Here is a 23,186-nt window from a genome sequence, read left to right on the forward strand (position 1 = left end):
ACTGCTGCACAAAGGGTCCAATTCTCTCATAGTGCCTTTCGCTTTCTGGCACATTCTCATCTTCCGACCTTTCTTCCACCTTCTCATTCGCTGCCATTCGCCAACCACCAACAGCAAGCGTCTCGTCTCACTTTCGGCCGCTGCAAATCTCATGCCATCAGCATGAACGGTCTCCTAGCTGATCATGACGACTCCATGGCTCATTTCAACGGCAGCGCAGTCCCTAACAAGAGAAAGCATGACGACCTGACACTTGCCAGAGACGACACTCGTTCCGTCGCTAGCGTTTTAGCGGCCTCAACGCCACTCCAACCATCCTCACCCCCTCCCCACGATGACCGATCAGCATCCTCCACCCCAGCACCGCCATACACATCCGAAGCGCAGAGAGTCTACATTGCTCGCACAGCACCCCATCTTCTCGGTCTCGGCCAATCCTCCACCCCATCTGGCTCATCAACTCCATCAGCCCCACCCTCCGGCCATTCCAGTTCATCCTCCGACGACGGCCATTCCACTACCGATGGCCTCAAACCCATCCCCGCTTCCTCCAGCAAATCCCACCATATCGTTCCCAAAAACTTCCCCGGGCCAAAACCGCTCACGAACGACGCAGAAGACTTTGTCCCCATCCCACACCTTGCTCACGTTCCTAACACCAACGCATTGTATAGCACAGTCAACTTCGCCTTCAACCGCAACGGATGGCGTTACACCGCCGCCGGTCCCGCAACCCAACACCTACCCCTAACCGTATTCAAAACGCTCGAAACCAGACCAGCCAACGTCCACTGGTGTTGGTCCGACCGATCTCGATTCACCCACATCAGCGCAGACGCTTCCATCTTGTCGAACGAAAAAGGCTTTCGCAGCTCACGTACCAACATTGGCGTCAGACAAGGAGAGTGGTACGCTGAAATCGAAATCCTCCCGCCTGACCATCTCGAGCCACCACCAAAATCTATGGTACACGGACACCAGATCAGGCTCGGTTGGGGTAGAAGAGAGGCTGGACTCAATGCTCCTGTTGGGTTCGATGGCTATGCTTATGGCTATAGAGGTAAGACGGGGGATAAAGTTACGCTTTCGAGACCACAGGCGTATGGGAAGCCGTACAAGGAGGGAGATGTGGTGGGCATGTATATTAAGCTCCCCCCAGAGAGGGAGGCGGTGGATAAGGATGATCCGGCGAATATTAGGAGGGAGAGAATTCCACTGAGATGGAAGGGACAGGTTTATTTTGAAAGTTTAGAGTATCCGAGGACGAGAGAGATGGAGCAGTTGTTTGAGAGGAGCATCAAGGGAACTAGTTTGAACGAGGCGTATAAGGGGGTGGAGGGTACGGGTGTGTTTGAGCCTTATAACCCTGCTGCTAATCCGGGACTGGGTGATGGAGTGGATGGCAACGGGAATGGAGCATCAACTTCTGCTGTTGGTGGAGTTGGAGGAAGCAGTGGCAGTGCAAAGGTGAAAAACAGGAAGAATCCCGGAGCTACAACCAAACCCTCCGGTCCCACCACTCCATCATTGCGACCCATCCCCAAACTCGAAGGCAGTAAAATCGGATTCTTCCTAAATGGCCAACCGCAAGGCATAGCTTTTCGCGATCTATTCGACTATCGTCCACTCCGCGTTCGAGGCTTTACCAATCTCAACCCCACCTACTCCTCTTCTTCTTCCATCCCCAAACCCGCCAGATCCCGCGGCAAGCAACCAGAACCCAAACGCGGCGAAATCTCGGAACCCATCATCAACATCAAACCACGTGAAAACGTCTTCGACGATGGTGCGCTCGGCTATTTCCCCTTTGTCTCCAGCTACGGCGGAGCAAGGGCGAGGTTGATTAATGGTGAGGAGGGATTCAGGTATCCTCCTCCCGATGATATCGAGGCGGCACTGGAGGCGGCCACGCCCGAATCTACCTACAGCGAGCCCGAAGGAGTGGGGGTGGGGGTTGGGGGGAAAAGGTGGAAACCATTATGCGAGAGGTTTGAAGATCACTTGGCAGAGATGTGGAGATACGACCTGGCAGATGAAGCAAAAGCGCAAGCCATCGCGGATCAACAAGCGGAGGAGAAAGAAAAGAAGAGTAACGCGGCAAAGGATAAATATGCTGCGGCGAAGAAGAAACATGCGGCTGCCTTAGCGAGGGATGCGGCTGCCAGTCCCGCACCCCAAATGCATGAGGAGGAGCGAGGGGAGGCGGAGGCGGAGGCGGATAGGACGATTACAAGGGAGGATGCGATCGAGGTCGATCCGACTGCGAATGGGTGGGACGGGCAAGTGAATACGCCAGAGCCACCGAGTGTGGAGGAGCGGGAGCGGGAGGGGTTGAGATTGCCGTTGCGAGACGGTGCGATGGTCGAGGGGGAGGATGTTGAGATGGATGATTCTGTGCATTAAGCACGCATTTGCTTTCCTCAGTCAACCACAGACGTTAGGAGAAGATAGGCGTAGAGAATTGATATTGAGAGCGAAATGTCAGCTCTATGACACGAGAAGGGGATGAATTTGTATGTGTATCTTGAGACGAACACAAGTGTTGTCTCTGAGAGCAAGTCTAAGATATGCTTGCAATTCTGTGTTACATCGAGAGGCAAAGTCTCGATTTGACCCGTACGCATCCTGACCGGCGCAAATTGACGAGGAAGAGAGGAATCCAGATGCAGCCAAAGAATGGACGAATGAGGAAAACAAGACCAAGACGAAAGACCATTGCTACGTAAGGCGATATCTCCAACATCAAGAGGGGTGCGTCGCTAGACGTCAACCTTTCCAAGTCTGCCTCTTGCACCTACTGTGTTTGAGATGGGATGAAGGGAGCTGGGAAAAAAAACAATCCCGCACGGCTTGGCGTCGTATCCGCCGGAAGAATCCTTACGATCGTTTGGAGCTACCGAATCGACGAATCGTCGCCATCGATCAAAGTATCGTTCCGTATAAAAATCAATAAAAACTTGAACAAAACAAAAACCCCATCGCAATTGGGGAGCATGGATGGGGTTTAGGTGTTGCCAAAGGCATTGTTAAAGAACGCCTTATGTTGCTTTGTCAATTTTCTTTCGTAGCAGCTTGTCGTCGGTTGGTTTGATGCTGGCGATCCGAACGAGCTCCCTACAAATGACGCATCGTAGGGAAAAAAAGTGTAGGTTTCAGTAAAACGATCCGACATGAAGTCTTTTATGACCGAATCAACAGAAGCCAATCTCTTTTTATGAGTGACCGAGGGATAGAAGCCCATAGATCAAGACGGCATCCATGGGTAAGGAGAGAGGTGATGCGACTATCGACTAACTATTTCCTGTTTACCAAAACGAACAACGAATCCTCCCGCACCCATCATTAGAGAGGTTGGGGTGAACACTTGTTCCAGTTTCTCCGACGCTGACAGACGTTGGGACTGAGAAGCTGAAAACATACTCTGGGCAGTGCCAAGACGTTCTTGAACAACAGACTTGTTGTTCGAGCCGAGGAAAGGTTGTGTTGGGGTGAACTTGCCCGGTTCACTCATAAAAGAGTTGTTGGACTTGGAAGAAGAGTTGGTGGTGGAGAGGGGGGTGGAGACTAGGGTCGTTTCGGATGTGTTGGGTCCGGTCATGATGGATGGGGACTTGGAGGAGGACTTGCGAAAGAAGGAAAGCATTTTGAGAGCTACGGTGGTGGTGGTGGTAGTATTGGCTTGAGTAAAGGCGGCTATGGTGGAAATTGCTCTGAGTGAGGTAAGAAATTGTTTGTGTTGTGATGGGGAGAAAGGGTGGGTGGGATGACGAGGAGAAGGGAGGCGTTATATAGCTTTCCGGTGGACTCGGATAGAGCTTGCTGCGATGTATGTGAGGAGGGCCGTGTCACACACACACAGAGGCAATGACTCCAAGCACGGAAACAGCCGCCTGCCTCGCCTGAAACAACACATATCTGTGGCTTTTCAGCGAGTCACACAGGGATGACGACGACGGAATAGCAAAACGGGGTTGCCTAGGCATAGCACCGCCCACGAGTCACACTTGGCACTAAGAGAAGGGGCGGAATGGCAGCTGTCAAAACCGCAGCACAGCACACAACAAAGCACGCGTTCACATGTCGATAGCCGCGGAGCTGGCTACGCCTTTTCTGATAGCCGAGATTATTGCTTGCCAATCCGACTGCTCTCCGCAACTCAACTCACCCGCCGGGGGAGGGCTGTGCAATCATGATGAAATGAAAGCTGCCAGAGAGCAAGATCGCAAACCAGGCCACACCTCCTGGCCGGGGAGTAATGTTGGAGAGGATGACTCGAGAGGCGTCCTTGCTGTTCAGGAACGCGATCTCCACTTTGACACTCCGCTGCCAAATATTTCGCAAATTCCGTTCGAGTCAATAATCACCCTCCCTTGCTCCAAGATAGCCGCTACGACCGTACACAAGCTTACCCCCGATACACCGAGTTTCCTTCGCTTTTGTTCTATGCGATATGACACCCTGTTCCCGATGTGCCAGTCGCCGGAATGCATAACCGCATGAGTTGCACATGTTTGACCAAAACAAAGGTACGGTTTTGGTCGTCGTCGTCGTTGGCGCTGCTGTGAATTAGAATGGAAAAATGCAAGCGGAGACAGGTTTATGACTTATGTATGCTAAACCAAACCCGACTTGGCAACCTACCGGACATAGCTCAGTTGGAAGTAGCGATGGTTTGTAATTGGAAACCCTAATCCGGTATTAACGGAAAAGCACCATAGGTCGCCGGTTCGATTCCGGCTGTCCGGACGCTTCCTTTTTTATTTTTTATTTTTTTCTGCCTGTTTGGCTCTTTTTTGCCTTCAATCATCTTCGTCCTCCTAGCTCTGTGCTTCTCGACTCTTACCTCAAGGTCCTTATAAGAACGCTGTTGCTATGGTTTAGAACAGTGCTGAACAGTGCTGTTGATGTCTGTCTACAAATACAAATGAAAAGAGTTGTACGACTTTCTCAGGCGTCCGACTGAGTTTGTGCCCTCTTCGCCTTCTTCATCGCCCTCTTCTCAGCCTTGATTCTGGCCAACTGTTTCTCCTTATTCCTCTGCTGTCTCTCTCCAAACTGTGCATCGTGCAAGGCCATCGTCGCGATTCTCTTTGCCGTCGCTACCATATTCAGTTTCTCCAAAATGTTATCTTCATCCTCCAAGCCTTCCAACTGAGTCAGCTTGGTATTGATCTTTTCTTCTATCGTGTGAATCACATCGATGTCGCGCTCTGTGATGAACGAGACAGCGAAACCTTTTTTGCCGTTTCTTGCTGTCCTGCCTACTCTATGCACATAATCCTGCCACGCAATGGGGAGGTCCCAGTTGATGACGAGTTCGACATCGGGAATGTCTAAACCTCTCGAACCAACATCGGTTGCGACGAGAACTGGGACGCGTTGCGCTCGGAAGCTTTCAAGATTCTCGCTTCTTTCCGATTGTTTCAGATGGGAATGCAGCGAGACATTGGGTATATTGAGTTCGCTAAGCATCCGAGACAGGGTAGCTGCGGTCTTGCATCTTGCCGTGAAAATAATCGTAGCGGGCAGAAAGAGGTTTGAATCTTCATCATCACTTTGCTCATCCAACGCATGATGAGCACGGGGACGTTTGCCCTTTTTCCTTTCATTCTCGGCTTTTCGTTCTCTTTCTGCTTCTCGTTTCGCTTTCAACCTCCTGTCCCTTTCGCTGGACGGTTTGATGGGTGGGTGACGCATGATATGGTACAGATACGGCTCTCGTGCGTGGGATGGGACGAAGACGTATCTCTGTTCGAGAGTTTCTGGCGTTTTAGTATGCATTTCGATCTTGCATACCATAGGAGCTGGTTTGCCTTCGGGTCGTTTCTTCTCTGCGAATCCAACAACTTGTTCGGTTAAGGTCGCGGTGAACAACAGCGTCTGTAGTGTTTTCGTTGATGGTAGAACGGAATAGAGATAATCCAGCTCAGGTTTGAACGTATCTGTAAGCAGTCGGTCCGCTTCATCCAGCACTAAAAATCTACACCGTCTCAACGCCCATTCTTCTCCTCCACCACTTCGTAAATGATCCACCAATCTTCCGGGAGTAGCGACAATAACGTGAGGTCGCATATTGGCGAGTTCGGAAGCTTGTTTCATCATATCCATCCCCCCTAGCACCAAAGCGCATCGGAGACCCATACGTGCGCCTTCTCCGAGAGCTACAAACTGCTCGTGGAGCTGTACACCGAGTTCGCGAGTCGGAGTGAGGACGACTGCGAATCCGCCGACCATGTCTTTGAGGAGTCGATTGAGAATGGGTAGGGCAAAACAGAGGGTTTTACCAGAACCGGTCTGTGCACCACCGACAAGGTCGCGACCTTCAAGGACCGAGGGGATCGTGAGACTTTGGATCGGGGTGGGGACTTTGATCTGGAGGGAGGCAAGACTGCGTATGAGCATAGGGGAGATGCCGATGGAGGAGAAGGAGGCATGTATGGGTGGTTCGGATGCTGATTTGGCTATTTCTGAGATGCTTCCTTTGGATGTGGATGCCACCTCGGAAGCGGCGGCGGCGGCAGCGCTTGTAGATACCACGGGCGGCATGGTATGTGATGCGACGATGGCTCTAGCTTGGATAGTATGCCTTGTGTTCTAGCTGCTTTGTGACTGGAGAGACCGACTGTAAGTAGAAAGCGATGCGAGAAATGATGTCGTCGATGGGTGAAGGCGGGCTGAGTATGGAGGATGCAGTGGTGGTTCGAGAAGGAAAGAAGGGTCCAAAGGCTGTCCAAATTTCCACATTTCACATTTTGGCTGCAGCGAAAAAAATCTCGAAGACGACCGTACAAATTTCGGGACTCGGATGTCAGTCTTGTCCTCCTCCTCCACACCAACTTGGACGTTGAATGCTTCTCGTATGAAAGGCTATCCCTACCTCCCAGGTTGGCCAAGTTGCGATGCTACTGAACATCCTGACAGCGTTCTTCATCGCTGCTGCCGCAGCCACCCTCCTAATCTGCTTGGCACTAGGACTGCTCTCCCTGTCCCAATACATCGAATGCCACGCCGCCCGAGCTCGCCGATACGGCCTTGGAGCGCTCTACCTCCTCACCGTCATCCAGATCCTCCTCGTCATCATCGACAATGTACCATTCCTACCACTGCTTCCGAACCTCATCTCTGCACCGCTACACTACACGGCGCTCTCACATCCCGACTGGCCATTCTCTTTCACCCGCACCCCCTCACGAACAACTTGGCCATGGATGAGCCTCCTCTCGCTAATCCTCCTACCCCTAGCATCGCACATTTACGTAGTCCGACATCACACACTCACCCTCCACGCATGGCATCAACATCGATACGACACCCTCCACCGACCTAAACTCCCCGGTGGCCGACTCGACTGGGACGTTAAGAGCACAGATCCACCCACAGCAGGCGAAATGACCAACTTGCAGGTATGCGCGGTACTGGCGCTATGTGTGTGGACGATACCTGTGTATAGGTTGCTGGGTAGGATTGCGGCTGCGGAGTGGCGGGGTTACATCGGGAGGCAGAGGGAAGGGGGAAGGTGAGAATGGGTCCCGATGATAGGTGATCGGGAGATTTGCCGCGATAAACGACACATATACCCTGCAATTTTGTGTGCTTCTTTTTTTTGTCCAAGCTTGCTTTTTGGAGTGAGATTTCAGACAATCGGCTCGCTTCGGCCGCTGCTTTGCTAAAAAGCGCACTTGGGATGCGCATTTTCGCATTTTCTTTCTTGTTCGTCGAACGTGGCCTAACAGCGCTCGCTGCTTATATCGGCCCACGAAGCAAGGTCTTGCACCCACTTGTTCGACATGGCTATGCCACTGAAGATCCGAGAAAGGAGAGGATGTCAGACCATGCTCAAAATGCGGGCGAGAAGTGCGGCGTTCGGCCGTGCAATGCGAAAGCCCCGATGTCTTCCCGCATAGAATAGCGTAGTGTTTGAGCTCTCACCACGACCGGTTGTGGATTTGCTCGTCGACCGGCTAACATCCTGTTACACAGAGAGAGTCAACTTACTGCTCCTTAAGGGTGCGAGTGCATCCTCGGCTGTTGAGTTTCCTCCTTTGCTTCTGCACCTTCATCCAACCCCTTCCAGCGCTACATATATACCTCTGCCTCCCACCCTCACTACACCCGTCCCCCCCCCCCCCTTAGACACACATCCACACCTGCAACGTCACAATGTCCAACGTACTCCGCAACGCTCTCCCAATCCTACGACGCCGCCTCGCCGCCACCACCCGTCACTATGGCACAACCCCCGACACAGCCCCCGAGGCATACAACATGACAAAGTTCTCCAAGTTCGACTGGCAAGATCCCATGCAACTCTTCGAAACGCAACTTTCCGAAGACGAAAAAGCTATCTCCCAAACCGCCCATGATTTCTGCCAAGAAACTCTCAAACCAAAAGTCACCGAAATGTATCGCAACGAATCCTGGGACCCCACCATCCTTCCTTCTCTCGGAGAACTCGGTTTGCTCGGCTCTACTATCGAAGGATATGGTTGTGCTGGGGTAAACTCGGTTTCTTACGGTCTGATCGCTAGGGAAGTGGAGAAAGTTGATTCGGGATATCGATCTATCATGTCGGTGCAATCTTCGCTGGTCATGGGTCCAATCCACCAGTTCGCAAGTGAAGCGCAAAAGGAAAAATATCTGCCTAGGTTGGCCAAGGGAGAATTGGTGGGTTGTTTCGGTTTGACTGAACCAAACCATGGCTCAGACCCTTCAAGTATGCAGACCACCGCAACGGACACGGGGGATGGAGAAATAGTACTGAATGGAAGCAAAACTTGGATTTCCAACTCTCCCCATGCAGACCTATTCGTTATCTGGGCCAAATGCAAATGGGATAACAAGATCCGAGGGTTTATCGTCGAAAAGGGGACCAAAGGTCTCAGCGCACCCGCCATCAAGAACAAGCTTCAGCTCCGCGCTTCCGTTACTGGATCGATCTTTTTGCAAGATGTGAGGGTGAAACGAGACGAATCTCTCCTCCCGCATGCTCGACCGGGGTTGGGTTCGCCTTTCGAATGCTTGAACTCGGCGAGGTATGGGATTTCTTGGGGTGCAATGGGTGCGTTGGAAGCGTGTATTGCTGAAGCTAGACAGTATGCGTTGGACAGATCGCAGTTTGGCAGACCGATTGCCGGATTCCAGCTTATCCAGCAGAAGCTGGCAGATGCAAGTACGGAAGCCGCTCTGGGTTTGTTGTGCAGTCTGCAGTTGGGTAGGATGAAGGATGCCGGTCAGTGGAGCCCGGAGATGGTGAGCTTGGCAAAGAGGAATAACTGTAACAAAGCTCTACAGCAGTCGAGGAGTCTGTTGGATATCTTTGGTGGGAATGCAACCAGCGATGAGTATCATACGGGCAGACATGTTCAGAATCTGCAGACGGTGAATACTTATGAGGGTAGTTATGGAATCCATACGCTCATCTTGGGCAAGGGGATCACTGGTTTGCAGGCTTTTGCCAACTAAATCAGTTGAAGATGCGTCGGCATCTCAAGTAAGATGCACATGTTACGGCCGAGACATTGAGACACGGGAGGCTCACGTAAGCGAGAAGTACAATGAGGTACGTAATTGTTGTCATGGTGACAGCACAGTGGCACTTGGTATCATAGCAACACAGGAGTACAAATGAAGAGACACATCCTGCCTCGAATAGGACCAGAGCAGTGAATGGAGTATATATATGTGTTTGTCATTCAGTCTCACACCACAAAAACTAAGCATTACATAGAACATACGGCTGTGGTAAAGGGAGTCTGATCGTGACCCCGATAACGCCGTATATTAATTGTTATCTTCTTTTGATTAAGAGTCTGAAGAAGCTATCACCGAGCTAACCGAAACTCGCCGACAACCATGGTAGAAGACACCGAAACGAGGACCAAAGGAAGCAGAAAAGGCAAGAACACCCAGGTTCGGGTTGACAATAATGCCACGAGCGAGAACGAGCCGGAGGCCATCAATGATGAAGCCAACGAAGACACCGATTCCGACTCCGACTTTGATGATGGCAACAAGCGATATAACTTTCGCACCCTAGCAAAGCTCCTCGAACCCGTGCCAAAGCTCACGTCACGAAACTATCATAGCTGGAGCGCTCACGTGAAATCTTTCCTCCGATCCGTGCCTCATGCGATGAAACATCTCGAGGGAACGTACGACAAGAAACACCCGAAATGGAGCCGCTCCCTCGACGATGCTTTAATCAATGCCCTGTGTGGAACAATCGATACTACCGGAGAACACAATGTAAATTACCTCGTTCTAGATGTAATCAAGGAGTACCTTACTTTCAACCAAGTGTGGAGAAAGATCGAAAACGGTCTCACGAATGAAGCCACCAAGACGTCTCACAGACTTGCGCTTATCTCGCAACTCAATGATACAAAGATGTTTAACTCGGACGCCAGAAAGCTAATTCAAGAGATCCGGTCCATACAAACCGAAAGCAGCCTCCTCGGCAAACCATTCGCCGATGATACATTGTTCTCGGCTCTGCAGAAATGCACGATCCGGCATCCGGTGTACAAGGAGACGGTTGCCACCGTCCATCAAATCGATTTCAACGCCCTTGCCACTGCACTAAGCATCCGGCAGACCGCTGTCGAGAGCGTCCCCGCACAAAGGATCGACCCTCGACAAGCCAGTGCTAGAACCGCCGGCAACGACGATCAAAACGAACGGGCCAGAGAGACCGAAGCCGAAGCCGACAACAGCCATGCGAGCTCGAGGAATGCAAGCAAATCACGCCGAATCCGATGCTGGGTCTGCAAGCGACCGGGACATGGTATCAGTCAATGCGACGCCTTGGTTACCATTCCCAAGGACTCCCCCCTCGCTGAACCTAAATAGGAAGCGTGGTGCTCCCTCACCCTCCCAATGAAATGGCAGGACCCCTCGAACACAAAAGAAACAGCTCATTGGATCTTGGACTCGGGGGCGAGTTACCATATGGTGAACGACTACAGCATGCTCATCCACCCGAGAACTTGCCGAAAGCGGATAATTACCGCCGGAAGCGAGGTCTTGGAAGCGGCAGCTATAGGAGATGCAAGCATATCAACAGATTACGGGGAAATCTCTCTGCAAAATGTATTGTATGTAAAGCACCTTAATGTTAACCTTCTGTCAACAAATTCATTAACGGATGAAGGAGCACGAGTGATATTGGACACAACCGGCGGCCAAATTTTTCTAACAAACGGCATGACACTTAAGATTGCAAAGAATCGCGAGTGAGGACTTCTGGAGTTCCGAGGCGACACATGGCAAGAAAGCGCGATGGCCACATCAGCACCATTGTTTGAAGGTGTTGATGAGGAGTTCGAGCATATTGAGAATGAGCCGAAAGTTTCAAAGCAACAACTATGGCATGAGCGTCTCGGGCACCCAGGAAGAGATAAAGCTAAGGCGATCACAACCAAGTTAAAGGATAAGCATACCATGAAATTGGATCCAAACACCGCTCTGACATGTGAGCAGTGCGTACGATCCAAGAGCACAAGCACTCGGATGGGGAAAGGTAGCGGCGAAAGAGCCGTAGGGCCCCTGGATCTTATCCACGTCGATCTAATAATAGACTCGTCCCACGTGACAGAGTACACATGCACGTTGGTGCTGGTCGACGATCATAGCAAGTATGTGTATGCACAGCCATTGACACGAAAGAGTCATGCCTTTATGCAACTTAAAAGGATTGTTTCGTTCCTGGAGACACAGACGGATCGGAAGCTAAAAGCGATCCGATCCGATCAAGGAACGGAATGGAAAAGCAATGATGCATTAGAATGGTCGTTAGAAAAGGGCATAGAGTGGCAAACCACTGTAGGGTACAACAGCAAACAAAATGGACGGGTAGAAAGAATGAACAGGACCCTTGGAGAGAAGATGAGAACGTTGCTAATGCAGAGGAGACTACCGAAGAAGTTCTGGCCATACGCGATCAGAGCTGCGGTGTTCAAAATAAACCTCACTCCGAGCGTTGATAATGAATTCCCTTATCAAGCGATGTTTGGCAAGTCGCCAGAACGAGCTTTAAAGCTCCTACGAGTGTTTGGTTGTCTGGCATGGGTAAACGTACCCAAAGTTAAACGGGACAACAAGAAACTGGACCAGCAAGCCGTCGCATCCATTTTCTTAGGGTACAGTCTAGAAAGGAAGGGCTGGCTCTTCTACAGCCCGGACTACAATCCGAACATCTTCTGGAGCAACTCAGCAAAATTCATGGAATCAAAGTGCTGGTCAGACAGAACAGAGTGGCGACCGGTTGACACAAAGGCACCCCCAATGATGATGACAGAGGAAAATTTCGAAGATCTAGGATACAATAAAGAAAATATATTCGACGAAACAGATGAAGAGCCACTACGAGAATACATGGATATGGAGACAGACTCGGAAGAAAGATTAAGCGAAGGAACAGCAGAGGTGATGGAACAAGGACCAATCACCGAAACTCAAATTGACAGCAAATTCTATGGACTCGTAGCGACGCGACCGGAATGGAGAAAGAACCTGGACCCAACCATACATGAAGCAATGAGTGGAAAGGACAGAAAGCACTGGGAGGAGGCCACGCGAAAGGAGCTGGATGGATTGGAGGCGATGGGCACATGGGAGATAGTCGACCTCCCAAAGGGTGCAAATACTGTCGACACATGCTGGGTACTCAAGATCAAAACCGATGCAAACCTCGTGCCGACAAAGTTCAAAGCCCGGCTCGTGGCACGAGGTTTCACTCAACGCGAGGGCATCGACTATACAGAGGTCTTCGCACCAGTAGCACCCATCCAATCCATTCGAGGGGTGATCGCTGTCGCAGCAGTACGAGATTGGGAAATGGATTCTATTGACGTAAAGCAAGCGTACCTGAACTCCACTATACACCATGATGTATACCTCAAGCCCCCAGTAGGAATCGAAATACCACCTGGAAAAGTGTTGAAGGTAGTGAAAGGACTGTACGGTCTGAAACAATCGGGCCGAGAATGGAACATTGAGTTAGACTCACATCTCCGGACGATCGGATTCCATTGCATGCCGAGCACACCATGCCTATACTCAAGAGGGACAGGCGACAAGATCACGATCATCACAGCATACGTGGACGACATGCTAATAACATCACCCAGTCGTGATGAAGTAGATCGCGCAAAGCGAGAGATCATGGACAAATGGGAGACGCAAGACAATGGAAGGGTCAAAGAATTTCTGGGTATCAAGATCACACGTGATAGAAGACGGAGGAGGATATCTCTGGGTCTAACGGCATACATCAAGGAAATGGTGAACAAATGGTTAGGAGGAGCAAACGAGAAATCTTGGGTACCCATGCTGAGTGTAGCGAACGTCGCCGGAGGCGAGCGATGTGAACCTCAGCGAGCAAAGAAGTATCAAGAATTGGTCGGCCAACTATTATGGGTCTCCAACACAGCCCGACCAGATATTGCCTTTGCCGTCAGCGTATTGGCGCGATATATGTCGATCCCGATCGACAGTGCATGGAAGGCAGCCATCCACGTGGTAAAGTACCTGAACCAAACGAACGAATATCAGTTGCACCTAGGAGGGGAGACAAACGAGCACTCGGACACACCAGTAACGACGTATACCGACGCAAACTGGGCATCCGACCCCACAAATGGACGAAGAAGCACCTCGGGGTCGATAACATATGTATATGGGTGTCCAGTGAGTTGGAAATCACACGTTCAGAAGTGTGTGGCATTGTCGGCAGTCGAAGCAGAGTTTGTCGCCGCTTCCGAAGCGGTGCAAGAAACCTTATTCTTCTCATATTTGCTCCGGGATTTGGAGACCACGGACGTTCGGCCCGTACTATACACAGATAGCCAGGGGTGCATACAGGTGAGTAAAGATCCAGCCAAACATTGGAAGTTAAAGCACATCGACACACGGTATCATTTCGTTCGCGATCACGTGCAAGAGGGCGATGTGGAAATCAAATATGTCGGAACGGCAAACAACGTTGCAGATGTCTTGACAAAACCCTTACAGGGTCTTAACACCTCACGATTGGCTAGGATGATAGGACTGGAGATCCTGCCGAAGGGGGGAGTTGAAGATGCGTCGGCATCTCAAGTAAGATGCACATGTTACAGCCGAGACATTGAGACACGGGAGGCTCACGTAAGCGAGAAGTACAATGAGGTACGTAATTGTTGTCATGGTGACAGCACAGTGGCACTTGGTATCATAGCAACACAGGAGTACAAATGAAGAGACACATCCTGCCTCGAATAGGACCAGAGCAGTGAATGGAGTATATATATGTGTTTGTCATTCAGTCTCACACCACGAAAACTAAGCATTACATAGAACATACGGCTGTGGTAAAGGGAGTCTGATCGTGACCCCGATAACGCCGTATATTAATTGTTATCTTCTTTTAAATCCTTGCCCCCCTTGTCTCGAGAGGAGATTCGTACTGTACATAGTCATCAACATTCTCTCCAACATTCGATTTGCAACTATCACTTGCGATCGAGAAAAATGTCTCAGTGAGAGATCTGTCGATATGCATTGCAAACAAAACAAAACAAAGCCCAGGAGAGTATCTACAAAACGAAAAAAACAACAACAATAGAGGCTACAAAGTAGAAGTGAGAGCCTTCTAGTCAACCTTGGGATTGCCACGATAGTAATAAGCATTAGCCATGGTGAACAGCAAACTTGGAATGCCGCCGATAGTGTTTAGAATGGTGAGACCAAAAGTGATGTCGTCGGTTGAAATTGCTTTTCCACCTGGTCTTTTGCCTTTGAGTAAGTTTTTCACTTTCTCCTTTGCTTTCACTTTTTGTTTTTTCTCTTCTGCTTTCACCACCTCCATCTGCACCTTTTCCGTGTTGGCAGGCCTGCTTGAGGCGCTAGGATTTGGACTTTGTGGAAGGCGAGGTGCAAACTCGGACAATAAAGTCTGTTTCTCTTCCAGATTTGATTGCCCAAGTGGACGGAGAGGGATCCATGCGGCTTTGATTTGATCCGGTGTCCTTGGCAAGTAGAAAGAAGAGGGGCGCAGGGGAGGGTAAGGTGAGTAGGGGGAGAAGGGGGAGTGAAAGCTTTGCTTGGCGTGGTCGAATGCATGTGCGGCGGAGGTGGAGGCTTCTTCGATGATCTCTCCTTGTGGATTACGCTTGGTTAGTGGTCCTGCAACAATGTTGCCTTGCTGATTGGCACCGGTAGAAGCAGCGTATCTTGTAGCAGCTAACCCAGCCATCTGCGCTGTTGTTTGCTGCTGCTGCACCACTCCACCACTCGTTGTCCCTACATCTGTTCCTCCGACTTGCCCCAACGACGAAGCGTCACCCAACCGATAACAAGGAACCTTGGACATGCCCGGCTTTCTCTCCGCAACCTGATCTTCTGTACTATACGTCTCCACCGTGCACATCACATCCCCGACTTGAGGAGGAGGCTTATTCTTCTCTGCCTCCAAGCGTGCTTTTTCTTTTCGCCAACGTGCGCGATTGGAAAGAAAAGATTGCAGAGAGATATAGTTCCATCCGATGGTCATCAGAACACCGAGACCTGAAATTGTGATTACGATCCGTCGTTTCCAGTCTTTCGCCTTTTCGGTTTCTGGTTTGTCGTTCAGCAAGCCTTTGAGGCTGGAGGAGGCTTCTTCTATGGCGGATGTGGCCGGTTTGAGCATTGTGTGTTCGTCCGGGGTTCGTTTTGAGAGAGATGGTGATGAGGGTGGGTGTGACGAACGAGTTGTGAGGGGTGATTGCGGTTGGTTTGTGTTGCTAAGATCGGAGCGTGGTGGAGAGCGAGGGATGCATCGAAAAGAGGAGGGGTGAGGGATGGGTGAAGTGCGAGCGCAAAGAGTCAATGTGAGTAGGAAAATGACGTTGAGTAATATACTTCTCATCTTGGTTACTTTTCTCCTAGCTTCAAGGGAAACGTTAGAGTTGGATACAGGAACGAGAAGCGGACTAGGAAGAGAGTTGGGAATCCTCTTGCTTCGCTCACATATATGTCCACTCGCACACTTTAAGCAGGCGCTTGTGCGGCCTCTTACACGCTATCGATGGCGTGCTACTTGCGTACCGCCATTCGGATCAGCTTCCCACAGAACCCAATCTAAAACTCTCGCCTCCCATTCTCGGCGAATACTTCATTGGCGAGAACCTTGCTGGTTCCGCAATGAGACACAAGACCGAAAAGCACCCGTTCATACGCACAAAAAGGCGGGTTCGGCGGATCAGATAACGTTATACACCCACACAACGGCCTGATCGGATCGTTTATCCAAAACGTCCGAAATGAAAATCTCCAAGTGACCCCCACCACATGATCCTTTTCTGCCAATCACGCACTCTCTTCTCTCCGACACATTCCGCATGGTTCTCGCTGGCAACGTGTTCAATTGCCAATCAAAGACAAGATACAAGTACAAACAGCCTTCTCTCCTTCTCCGCTACTATGGGCGGGAAACTTTCGCAAGGGGGACTGCCGGCCTTAATCAGTCCAATGTACCTGTCCCCTCGCCCATCTATCGGCAATCAACCTTCTCTTATGATGCAGTAATCTCTGCTGTTTATACCTTCTCACGAAGCTCGCGTCATCCAAGACCGCTTCCTCTGCTGTCCCGGTACCATCTTTGGGATAGGGCAGTCCCTCGACGAATGCGTTTGCTAGTTCTTCGGATCTATCGTTGAGTTTACTCGCCGATTGAGTGAGGTTGAAATGTAGTGCTGAGGGATTGAATCGCTTTTGAGCTTCGACGAGTTGTGGCTCGAGACGGGTCCAATCGGATTCGAACGACTTGGCACGGTTGAAGAGAGTGAGGGTTTCGGAACGGAGGGATTCGAGTTCGGGTTGGCGTTCGAGGTTGCGGCTTGCTTTGGATTCGTTCAGACGGAGAAGGTCGGCGTGGGAGCGATAGAGGAGTTGCGTTTGAGGGAGGGAGTGGAAGAATGCTTCGAAGAATGCTTGGTCTGGGGTTATCGACTCGGATGGAGGCTGGTCCAGGGCTGCGGTTTGGGTTTGGGTTTGGGACTGGGAGAGGGGAGGTGGGATGTAGTCGTCGGATGCGAGCGCTTGGAGGTCTTGGCGTGTGAGATGCGCTGTTTCGGGGAAGGTGGCCGTGAGGCGAGTTTCGATGGAGGTCGATGCGAGAGGTTCTGTCATCGTGTCGAGATCCGCACAGATGTGGATGCGGCTAGGTGGAAGAAGAGGATGGAGAGGGGGAGAGTGAGGATGATGGCAAGACAGTGCGGTGCCTTGGCTGACAGAGAGAGAGAGCGACGTGTGGAGGCTTGGGGTGGGAATATTGCCTTGCCTGTTAGAGTGCTATGTGAAACATTTTGGTGATTTTTGGCGGAGGGCCTGAAAGTCAATCCGGTTCGGCAAACAGAACCGGCTCAAGAAGAGTCGCAAACGAAAAAGTGCCATTTTGTGCCTGAACTTTGCACTTTCTGAGTTTCAACTCTCGGGCAAATATACTCACTCCATCCTCTCACACACACTCTCTCACCTCATTCATACTCTACCTCCTTCATACTCTACCCCATTCATACTAGGGTCCCCAAGACGTCATCAGACTCAACCCAGAAAACAAACACACAACTTCAGCATCGACTACGCTGGTTTCTTGCCGGAAAACGACGCTGCGGTTTCTTGCTAGATAGCCGTCATTACAGCGAAATAACTATCACCACCTTCTTCGAGAGTCTATACCCTAGTTATACCCGCTACCATCATCTCCCCACCTCTAACGGCACACGAGTCGAACATAGGACAGGTAGCATCTCTTCTCTTTCCCATTCGCATAGCATACGGGATCTTGACAGCCTGCACCCATACTAGATACGCGACAACGACAAGCTGCTTCCATCTACCGAACCAGTATCGCTGCGACCATGAAGGTCAAAGAGGGCCTCTACAATATCCTCTTTGGCCCCGACCGCTCTTCCTCCTCTTCCCCCACCACTCTGACCTCCTCTACGTCAAAGTTTACCTCCGCTGCAGCGTCTTTAAAAGTCCCACCTGGCGCACTCGCCAATCTCACTTCGCACTCCATCCATGCCCTTCAAAACCTTTCCTCCTTCATACCCCGCCCTGGCTCGGAACCCTGTCCGGCCTCCGTCCCTGCCTACCGTCGCGCAGCAGTCCTTCTTGGTCTCTTTGCTGGTCGTAATGGCGAACTCTACGTAGTCCTCTCCAAACGTTCTTCTCGACTCCGATCACACGGTGGAGATACAGCCATACCAGGCGGTCGATTCGAACCAACCGATTCCGACCTCGAATATACAGCTCGAAGAGAAGCATACGAAGAAACCGGTCTCCCAATCGACTCCACCAAAGCTGTAAAACTTTGCCAACTTCCCCCCTTCCTATCTGCAAATGAATTGGTTGTTACACCTTATGTGGTCTTGTTGACTGATCACACAATCCAACCGCACCTAAACCCACGCGAGGTAGACTCCATCTTCTCCCTTCCGCTCGTATCCTTCCTCTACCACAACCCACCACGTCCACTGCGGAAATCACTGCACCTCCCACCGAATCCAGATGCAGAAGCATTGCGTCATATGCCAGCGAACGAAGTCAGCCCGATCTCCGACTGGCATACCTGCCGCGATATCGTCTGGTTAGCAGGAAATCGAATTAGAAGACATACTTTTTGGGATGAACGAAACCCAATCCGCGGCCTAACGAGTGATATCTTGATAATGGCTGCGGCCATAGCCTATGGTGAAAAGCCACAGTTTTCATTGCACAGTCCGGGACAACCGAGTCAAGCGGATTTGATCAAGTTGGCTTTTGATAGTCCTATTGCGCTGAAAAAGTTTAGGGTGAAGCCGAGGATGCAATTCTTAAAGACGCCAGATGCGTTTAGCTTTACGAAAAGTTATGAAAGCACGAATGATGAGTTGGAACAGCCGCAGGATGAGAAGGCCGATTTCCCATTGGCGCCGCCCATAGAACAAGGCAAGGGAGGTGGGGGGAAGGGGGCAATTAGGAAGCCCAAGCTGTAGAGAACGATGGATGGCAAAGTTGTATTTATACATGCTAATTTATGGATTGATTGTGTTAATCAGACTTTTCTTTTGGTTAGAGTGCGATGCGGATGTATGTGATGTCACACGAGGCAGAGTTAGGAGAGAAGTCCGACATCGGTCGAGACAAGCTCGAGGAGAAGTGCTTCTACATGTTGCAAACAATCGTATGCATGGGTTCGAAGAATTGCATCGCTGTCATTAGCGACTAGGTATGCCGCAACTTGCTTCAACCTCTGCAACATTTTGGGCGGGAATAGAAGATCTTTCTTCTCCAACCTCCTCTTTCCTCCATTCCCCACGGCAGCACTTTCATCCGCGGTGGAGATAGAAGGCAGCATTCCACCACCCGGCAACCTCAACGCCGACAGTTTTTCGGCAAATCCACCCTCGTTATGCTGTTGATCTTGCAATTGCAACTGCGTTCCCCTCACCAGCAGAGTTAGAAGTAACATTGCTGCTCGACGCAGGTGTGCTACTTTGGGATCTGTGATTGTTGCGCTATCCAATTTCTTCTGTTGCTCTGCCACCTTCTCCTCTTCGTCAGCATCGGTGATGCGTTGGCCTTGGACTTTCATCTTGACCCCTTTCCCACCCAATTTTGGGCTGCGAACCATCTCAATCACCACAATCTCAACACAAACCTCGGCCAAGCGCCCAGCATATCCTTTACTCGCCATCGCCAACGGTACAGCCTCAACCATCGTCCCCAAAATCGAAACAAAACTAGACCTTAACACATTGGGCAACCGTCTATCCCCCAACTTGGCCAACAAAGGCGGTACAACGCCATCCAAATGTACCGACATTGCCTCCCCGCATCTTTGAACAACTTGCAGCAGCGCTTCTCCCACCCTCAACCTCTTCTCCACTCCTCCGGCTGGCATACCTTGCGAAAGGAGCCGGTCATCTCTGTCAATATAAATCCCAACTAATCTGGCAATCGTCTGCCCGCCTCCACTCACCGCTAGAACCCCTAGACCTTGTACAGCGTTGAGGTAGAGGTACGACTCTTCATCCTGTACGGCATGCAAGAAGATATCCAATATCGCAGGCATCAATGCTGGGTCGAGCTCTCCGACGTTTTGCCCGCCGGATTTGGGATCGTCGGAAACAAGACGACGGAGAAGGACGAGGCCGTGGGCACGAACGGGTAGGATGGGGTCTTGGAGGAGTTTGAGTGCTTCTTGGTATGTTGATTGTGCTTGGGAATAGCGGAGGGATCGGGATGAGGTTTCGGTGGTGGTGCTGGTGCTAGGTGCGGGAGTGGAGGGAGTGGGTGAAAGATGGGCAGTACGACGAGCGAGTAATACGAGTTTTGCTTCTTTTGCTAGACTGCGGATTTCAGGCGAGGTGGAGTCGAGGAGGGATTCGATCTTGTCCGAGATGACGAGAAGCATTGGTTGCGATTCTGCGGAAAGGGTGGGGTCCGATTCGAGCAGGCAGAGGAGGAGAGAGAGGGCGGTTGTGAGGAGCTCCTCCTCCTCCTCCTCTTCTTCTTCTTCCTCAATTGGCTCCTCTTGTTTCGCTTCAGCGAGTGCAGTTTCCTGTGCGTTGTCAGCTGCGATGTTGAACAACGACGAGGCCTTTGATTGCGCCGCGGAACCTTTGGCTGAAATGAAAGGCATTTCCTCTTTGACTTGCACTTTCTTCTCTTTGCTTCCACTATCGTGCTGTGGCGGTGCCTGACGTTGACTAGGGCTCGAGAGCGAAAAGTCAACAAACGCAAGCATCGCCTGAAGATCACCCTGCAGCAAATCCGGCCCGAACGCATCGAACAGCTGCAAGATCAACTGCAAATACAACACCGACCTTGTCTGGCTCCCGACCCCACCATCCTGACTCACTATCTTTACCCTGGAAGCCGACTTCTGCGCCATATAGATATTGAGCACAGATGGCAACAGCAACCTAGCCAGATCCTTCCGATCTGCCCCCTTCAGCAGAGTCGCTACGAGTCGCGGATCAGGTTGTAACCCGAGCCTGGCCGAAAGATCAGGAGCGATTTTGCTGAGGTCAACTTGGTCATCGTTCCCGGCACTGATTTGCTTTGCTAGTGCGGCCAGGCTTAAATCCTTGAGTAGTGAGGAGAGATCTTGCTCGCTAGAAGTGGGGGGTTGACCATATCGAATGGTTATGCCGTCATCTTGTTCGCTCCAGAACAACGCGAATCCATCATCGTCACTGTTGGAAGCAGCAGGGTGGTAACCAATCCCGGTTTCGGCAGCTTGGACGCCTTCAACGAGCGATTTTGCTCCGTGTTTAGCGTCGACAAGCCGGATCCAAGTTTTGAGAAAGTTTGCAACTTCAACCTTAAGCCTATCCCTCTGAGTGCCTGCTTCGTGAGATCGAACTTTGCCTTTCCCATTTCCCTGCTTTGGCGAATGAAGCAAGTTGTACAACGTCAAGAGCTGCGGCAAGATCGGCTCGAATAAGACCGTGAAGAAAGTCGGAGAGGGCTCGGAAAAGAGTAGGAAACTGGACAATACCGAAACTGCGCTATCTAGCTCTTCTACGGATGTCACCACCACCGAAGCATGTTCCGTACCCATGTTTGTGCCCAATGACGGCAAAGAAGGACGGAAGTTGGAATAGACCCGATCGTGCATCGCTTTTGCGAAGAGTTGAGGATGACGTTCTGAGAGCCTCGTCAGAACAAAGCCTGCTGCTCGCATCTGCTCCTGCGGTGGAGGCGTGATATTCGACTTCGGATCAAGATTCGGCGCTAGAATGTCGAGGATATTAGGCAGAATGATTGGCATATACACATCAAGCGGCATACCCTGTGGAGTTGTGAGAAGCAGCCTTGCACACTGTTCGAATCGTTTTAGCGAGTTACTGCCTGGTTCTGCTGTGCTGTTCTGGGTTTGGCGCTGACCATCGGCATCTTGGAGCTCAGCAGCTGCGTCTGCTAGATCAGCACGGCCAAAAGTGATGATGAAGAGCGATCGAACACCGTCTGGCCGCAATAGCTGGGCACTGAGCAAGCGGGATGAGACAGCTTTGACGAAGGAAGGAGCAGCGAGCTTGGCGTCAGAGTGTGCAATGACGGATGAGAGGGCTGACATAGCAGAGTGGGTTGAAAGGAATCGCAGCAGTTGAGTGGTTGCTGCTGCTGCACGTTTCTGGATCTTATCTTTGGTCGGTGCAGTACGGTTGGGTTGTGATGCTGCTGGATTGACGTTTGGTCCAAAACCTAAGCGGAGGAGCGAAGAGAGGTAGTCGACGATACCAACGCGAAGCATCACCGTGACTACATCCGTCGACGCTGACACTGGTCCACCAAGGGCAGTAGCTGAACCTGAGCCTTGTGCCACCAAGATGGACGCCCATCTGTCGACTACACTCGCAAGATCTTGTCGTGCGGCATTGAAGGCCAATCTAGCGTTCGCACGTTGTTGAACTTCTCTCTCTTCATCCACCTCTTCGAATCGGTTCTGTTCAGTGAGCTTGAAGGTCGAGGCGGTCTTGTCCTGTGCTTTGCCAAACCCTTTCGGTGCTAGCTTGAAAAGCGCCTCATCGTACGCCTTTATGCGCTTCGCAAGCGCCCATCTCGATGATAGCGACTGTAGCGTAGTGACAAGCTTGACATGCTTGATACCTAAGCCTACTTCCTCCTTCGGCTGAATACCTTTGTGCTTCAGCGCAGGCGTTCGCTCATCGTGAACCGCCACCCTAGAAGCGACATCTTTCTTCTTCTCTACCAAGCAGCTGTGAATCCGTGAGAGTAGAAACAGAGCCAAGTCTCCAGTCGCGATCTCTGCGTTCTGGTTGAGTTGGAAAGATGCCAAGTGATCCCAAGAGCAGACGGCGTGTTGAAGGCGGTCGGATAGAGTTGCGTGTAGAGCGGCCTGGTTTTCAGCTAGATGTTTCGCCCCTAGCTTGGTTGTCGTGGTGGGTTTCTTGATGCCTAGGTCGTCATCGAGTGCGCCGGTGAGGATGCGTGAGACGTGTAAGGCTTTGTTCAAGCTCTGTCGATAGGACCTATCTGAGCTCGACGGTGTGTCGGTCATAGCGAAGGGATGTAGGAGCGGCGCATCGCCTGTTTGGGTTACAGTGGGACGAAAGATGTGGGCAATGGTGGTGTGGACAGAAGGGCGCAGTAAAGGATGAGAAGATTCAAATGTGACGGTGCGTTTCTGTCGGCGACCTGAAGAAGAAGAAGAAGAA

At 51.1% G+C, this 23,186-nt stretch overlaps 12 protein-coding genes and 1 non-coding gene across 13 annotated transcripts; 8 read left to right on the top strand and 5 right to left on the bottom strand.

The window, feature by feature from the left end:
• Nucleotides 1-162: 162 nt before the first annotated feature.
• On the top strand, nt 163-2,403 carry UHO2_01722 (uncharacterized protein; the record flags this gene model as incomplete). Its single annotated transcript, XM_041559159.1, has 1 exon — nt 163-2,403. One exon carries the CDS (start codon nt 163-165, stop codon nt 2,401-2,403), a length of 2,241 nt encoding a protein of 746 aa, XP_041415093.1.
• Nucleotides 2,404-3,283: 880 nt separating this feature from the next.
• On the bottom strand, nt 3,284-3,643 carry UHO2_01723 (uncharacterized protein; the record flags this gene model as incomplete). The annotated part of the gene is made up of 1 exon (XM_041559160.1): nt 3,284-3,643. One exon carries the CDS (start codon nt 3,641-3,643, stop codon nt 3,284-3,286), a length of 360 nt encoding a protein of 119 aa, XP_041415094.1.
• Nucleotides 3,644-4,077: 434 nt separating this feature from the next.
• Nucleotides 4,078-4,500, top strand: UHO2_01724 (uncharacterized protein; the record flags this gene model as incomplete). Its single annotated transcript, XM_041559161.1, has 1 exon — nt 4,078-4,500. The coding sequence occupies one exon, from the start codon at nt 4,078-4,080 to the stop codon at nt 4,498-4,500; it is 423 nt and encodes a 140-aa protein (XP_041415095.1).
• A 140-nt stretch (nt 4,501-4,640) lies between these two features.
• On the top strand, nt 4,641-4,746 carry tRNA-Tyr(GTA). The gene has a single exon. It is a non-coding gene; the product is annotated as a tRNA-Tyr (tRNA).
• Nucleotides 4,747-4,947: 201 nt separating this feature from the next.
• On the bottom strand, nt 4,948-6,546 carry UHO2_01725 (uncharacterized protein; the record flags this gene model as incomplete). The annotated part of the gene is made up of 1 exon (XM_041559162.1): nt 4,948-6,546. One exon carries the CDS (start codon nt 6,544-6,546, stop codon nt 4,948-4,950), a length of 1,599 nt encoding a protein of 532 aa, XP_041415096.1.
• A 353-nt stretch (nt 6,547-6,899) lies between these two features.
• On the top strand, nt 6,900-7,520 carry UHO2_01726 (uncharacterized protein; the record flags this gene model as incomplete). Its single annotated transcript, XM_041559163.1, has 1 exon — nt 6,900-7,520. The coding sequence occupies one exon, from the start codon at nt 6,900-6,902 to the stop codon at nt 7,518-7,520; it is 621 nt and encodes a 206-aa protein (XP_041415097.1).
• Nucleotides 7,521-8,160: 640 nt separating this feature from the next.
• Nucleotides 8,161-9,462, top strand: UHO2_01727 (putative glutaryl-CoA dehydrogenase; the record flags this gene model as incomplete). The annotated part of the gene is made up of 1 exon (XM_041559164.1): nt 8,161-9,462. One exon carries the CDS (start codon nt 8,161-8,163, stop codon nt 9,460-9,462), a length of 1,302 nt encoding a protein of 433 aa, XP_041415098.1.
• Nucleotides 9,463-9,852: 390 nt separating this feature from the next.
• Nucleotides 9,853-10,848, top strand: UHO2_01728 (uncharacterized protein; the record flags this gene model as incomplete). Its single annotated transcript, XM_041559165.1, has 1 exon — nt 9,853-10,848. The coding sequence occupies one exon, from the start codon at nt 9,853-9,855 to the stop codon at nt 10,846-10,848; it is 996 nt and encodes a 331-aa protein (XP_041415099.1).
• A 429-nt stretch (nt 10,849-11,277) lies between these two features.
• UHO2_01729 (uncharacterized protein) lies at nt 11,278-14,232 on the top strand (the record flags this gene model as incomplete). The annotated part of the gene is made up of 1 exon (XM_041559166.1): nt 11,278-14,232. One exon carries the CDS (start codon nt 11,278-11,280, stop codon nt 14,230-14,232), a length of 2,955 nt encoding a protein of 984 aa, XP_041415100.1.
• Nucleotides 14,233-14,626: 394 nt separating this feature from the next.
• UHO2_01730 (uncharacterized protein) lies at nt 14,627-15,883 on the bottom strand (the record flags this gene model as incomplete). The annotated part of the gene is made up of 1 exon (XM_041559167.1): nt 14,627-15,883. One exon carries the CDS (start codon nt 15,881-15,883, stop codon nt 14,627-14,629), a length of 1,257 nt encoding a protein of 418 aa, XP_041415101.1.
• A 590-nt stretch (nt 15,884-16,473) lies between these two features.
• On the bottom strand, nt 16,474-17,145 carry UHO2_01731 (uncharacterized protein; the record flags this gene model as incomplete). The annotated part of the gene is made up of 1 exon (XM_041559168.1): nt 16,474-17,145. One exon carries the CDS (start codon nt 17,143-17,145, stop codon nt 16,474-16,476), a length of 672 nt encoding a protein of 223 aa, XP_041415102.1.
• A 731-nt stretch (nt 17,146-17,876) lies between these two features.
• UHO2_01732 (uncharacterized protein) lies at nt 17,877-18,995 on the top strand (the record flags this gene model as incomplete). Its single annotated transcript, XM_041559169.1, has 1 exon — nt 17,877-18,995. One exon carries the CDS (start codon nt 17,877-17,879, stop codon nt 18,993-18,995), a length of 1,119 nt encoding a protein of 372 aa, XP_041415103.1.
• A 119-nt stretch (nt 18,996-19,114) lies between these two features.
• UHO2_01733 (uncharacterized protein) lies at nt 19,115-23,029 on the bottom strand (the record flags this gene model as incomplete). Its single annotated transcript, XM_041559170.1, has 1 exon — nt 19,115-23,029. One exon carries the CDS (start codon nt 23,027-23,029, stop codon nt 19,115-19,117), a length of 3,915 nt encoding a protein of 1,304 aa, XP_041415104.1.
• Between the last annotated feature and the right edge of the window lie 157 nt (nt 23,030-23,186).

Source organism: Ustilago hordei (assembly GCF_900519145.1).
Source record: "Ustilago hordei strain Uho2 genome assembly, contig: UHO2_contig_03, whole genome shotgun sequence".
Lineage (NCBI taxonomy): Eukaryota > Fungi > Basidiomycota > Ustilaginomycetes > Ustilaginales > Ustilaginaceae > Ustilago > Ustilago hordei.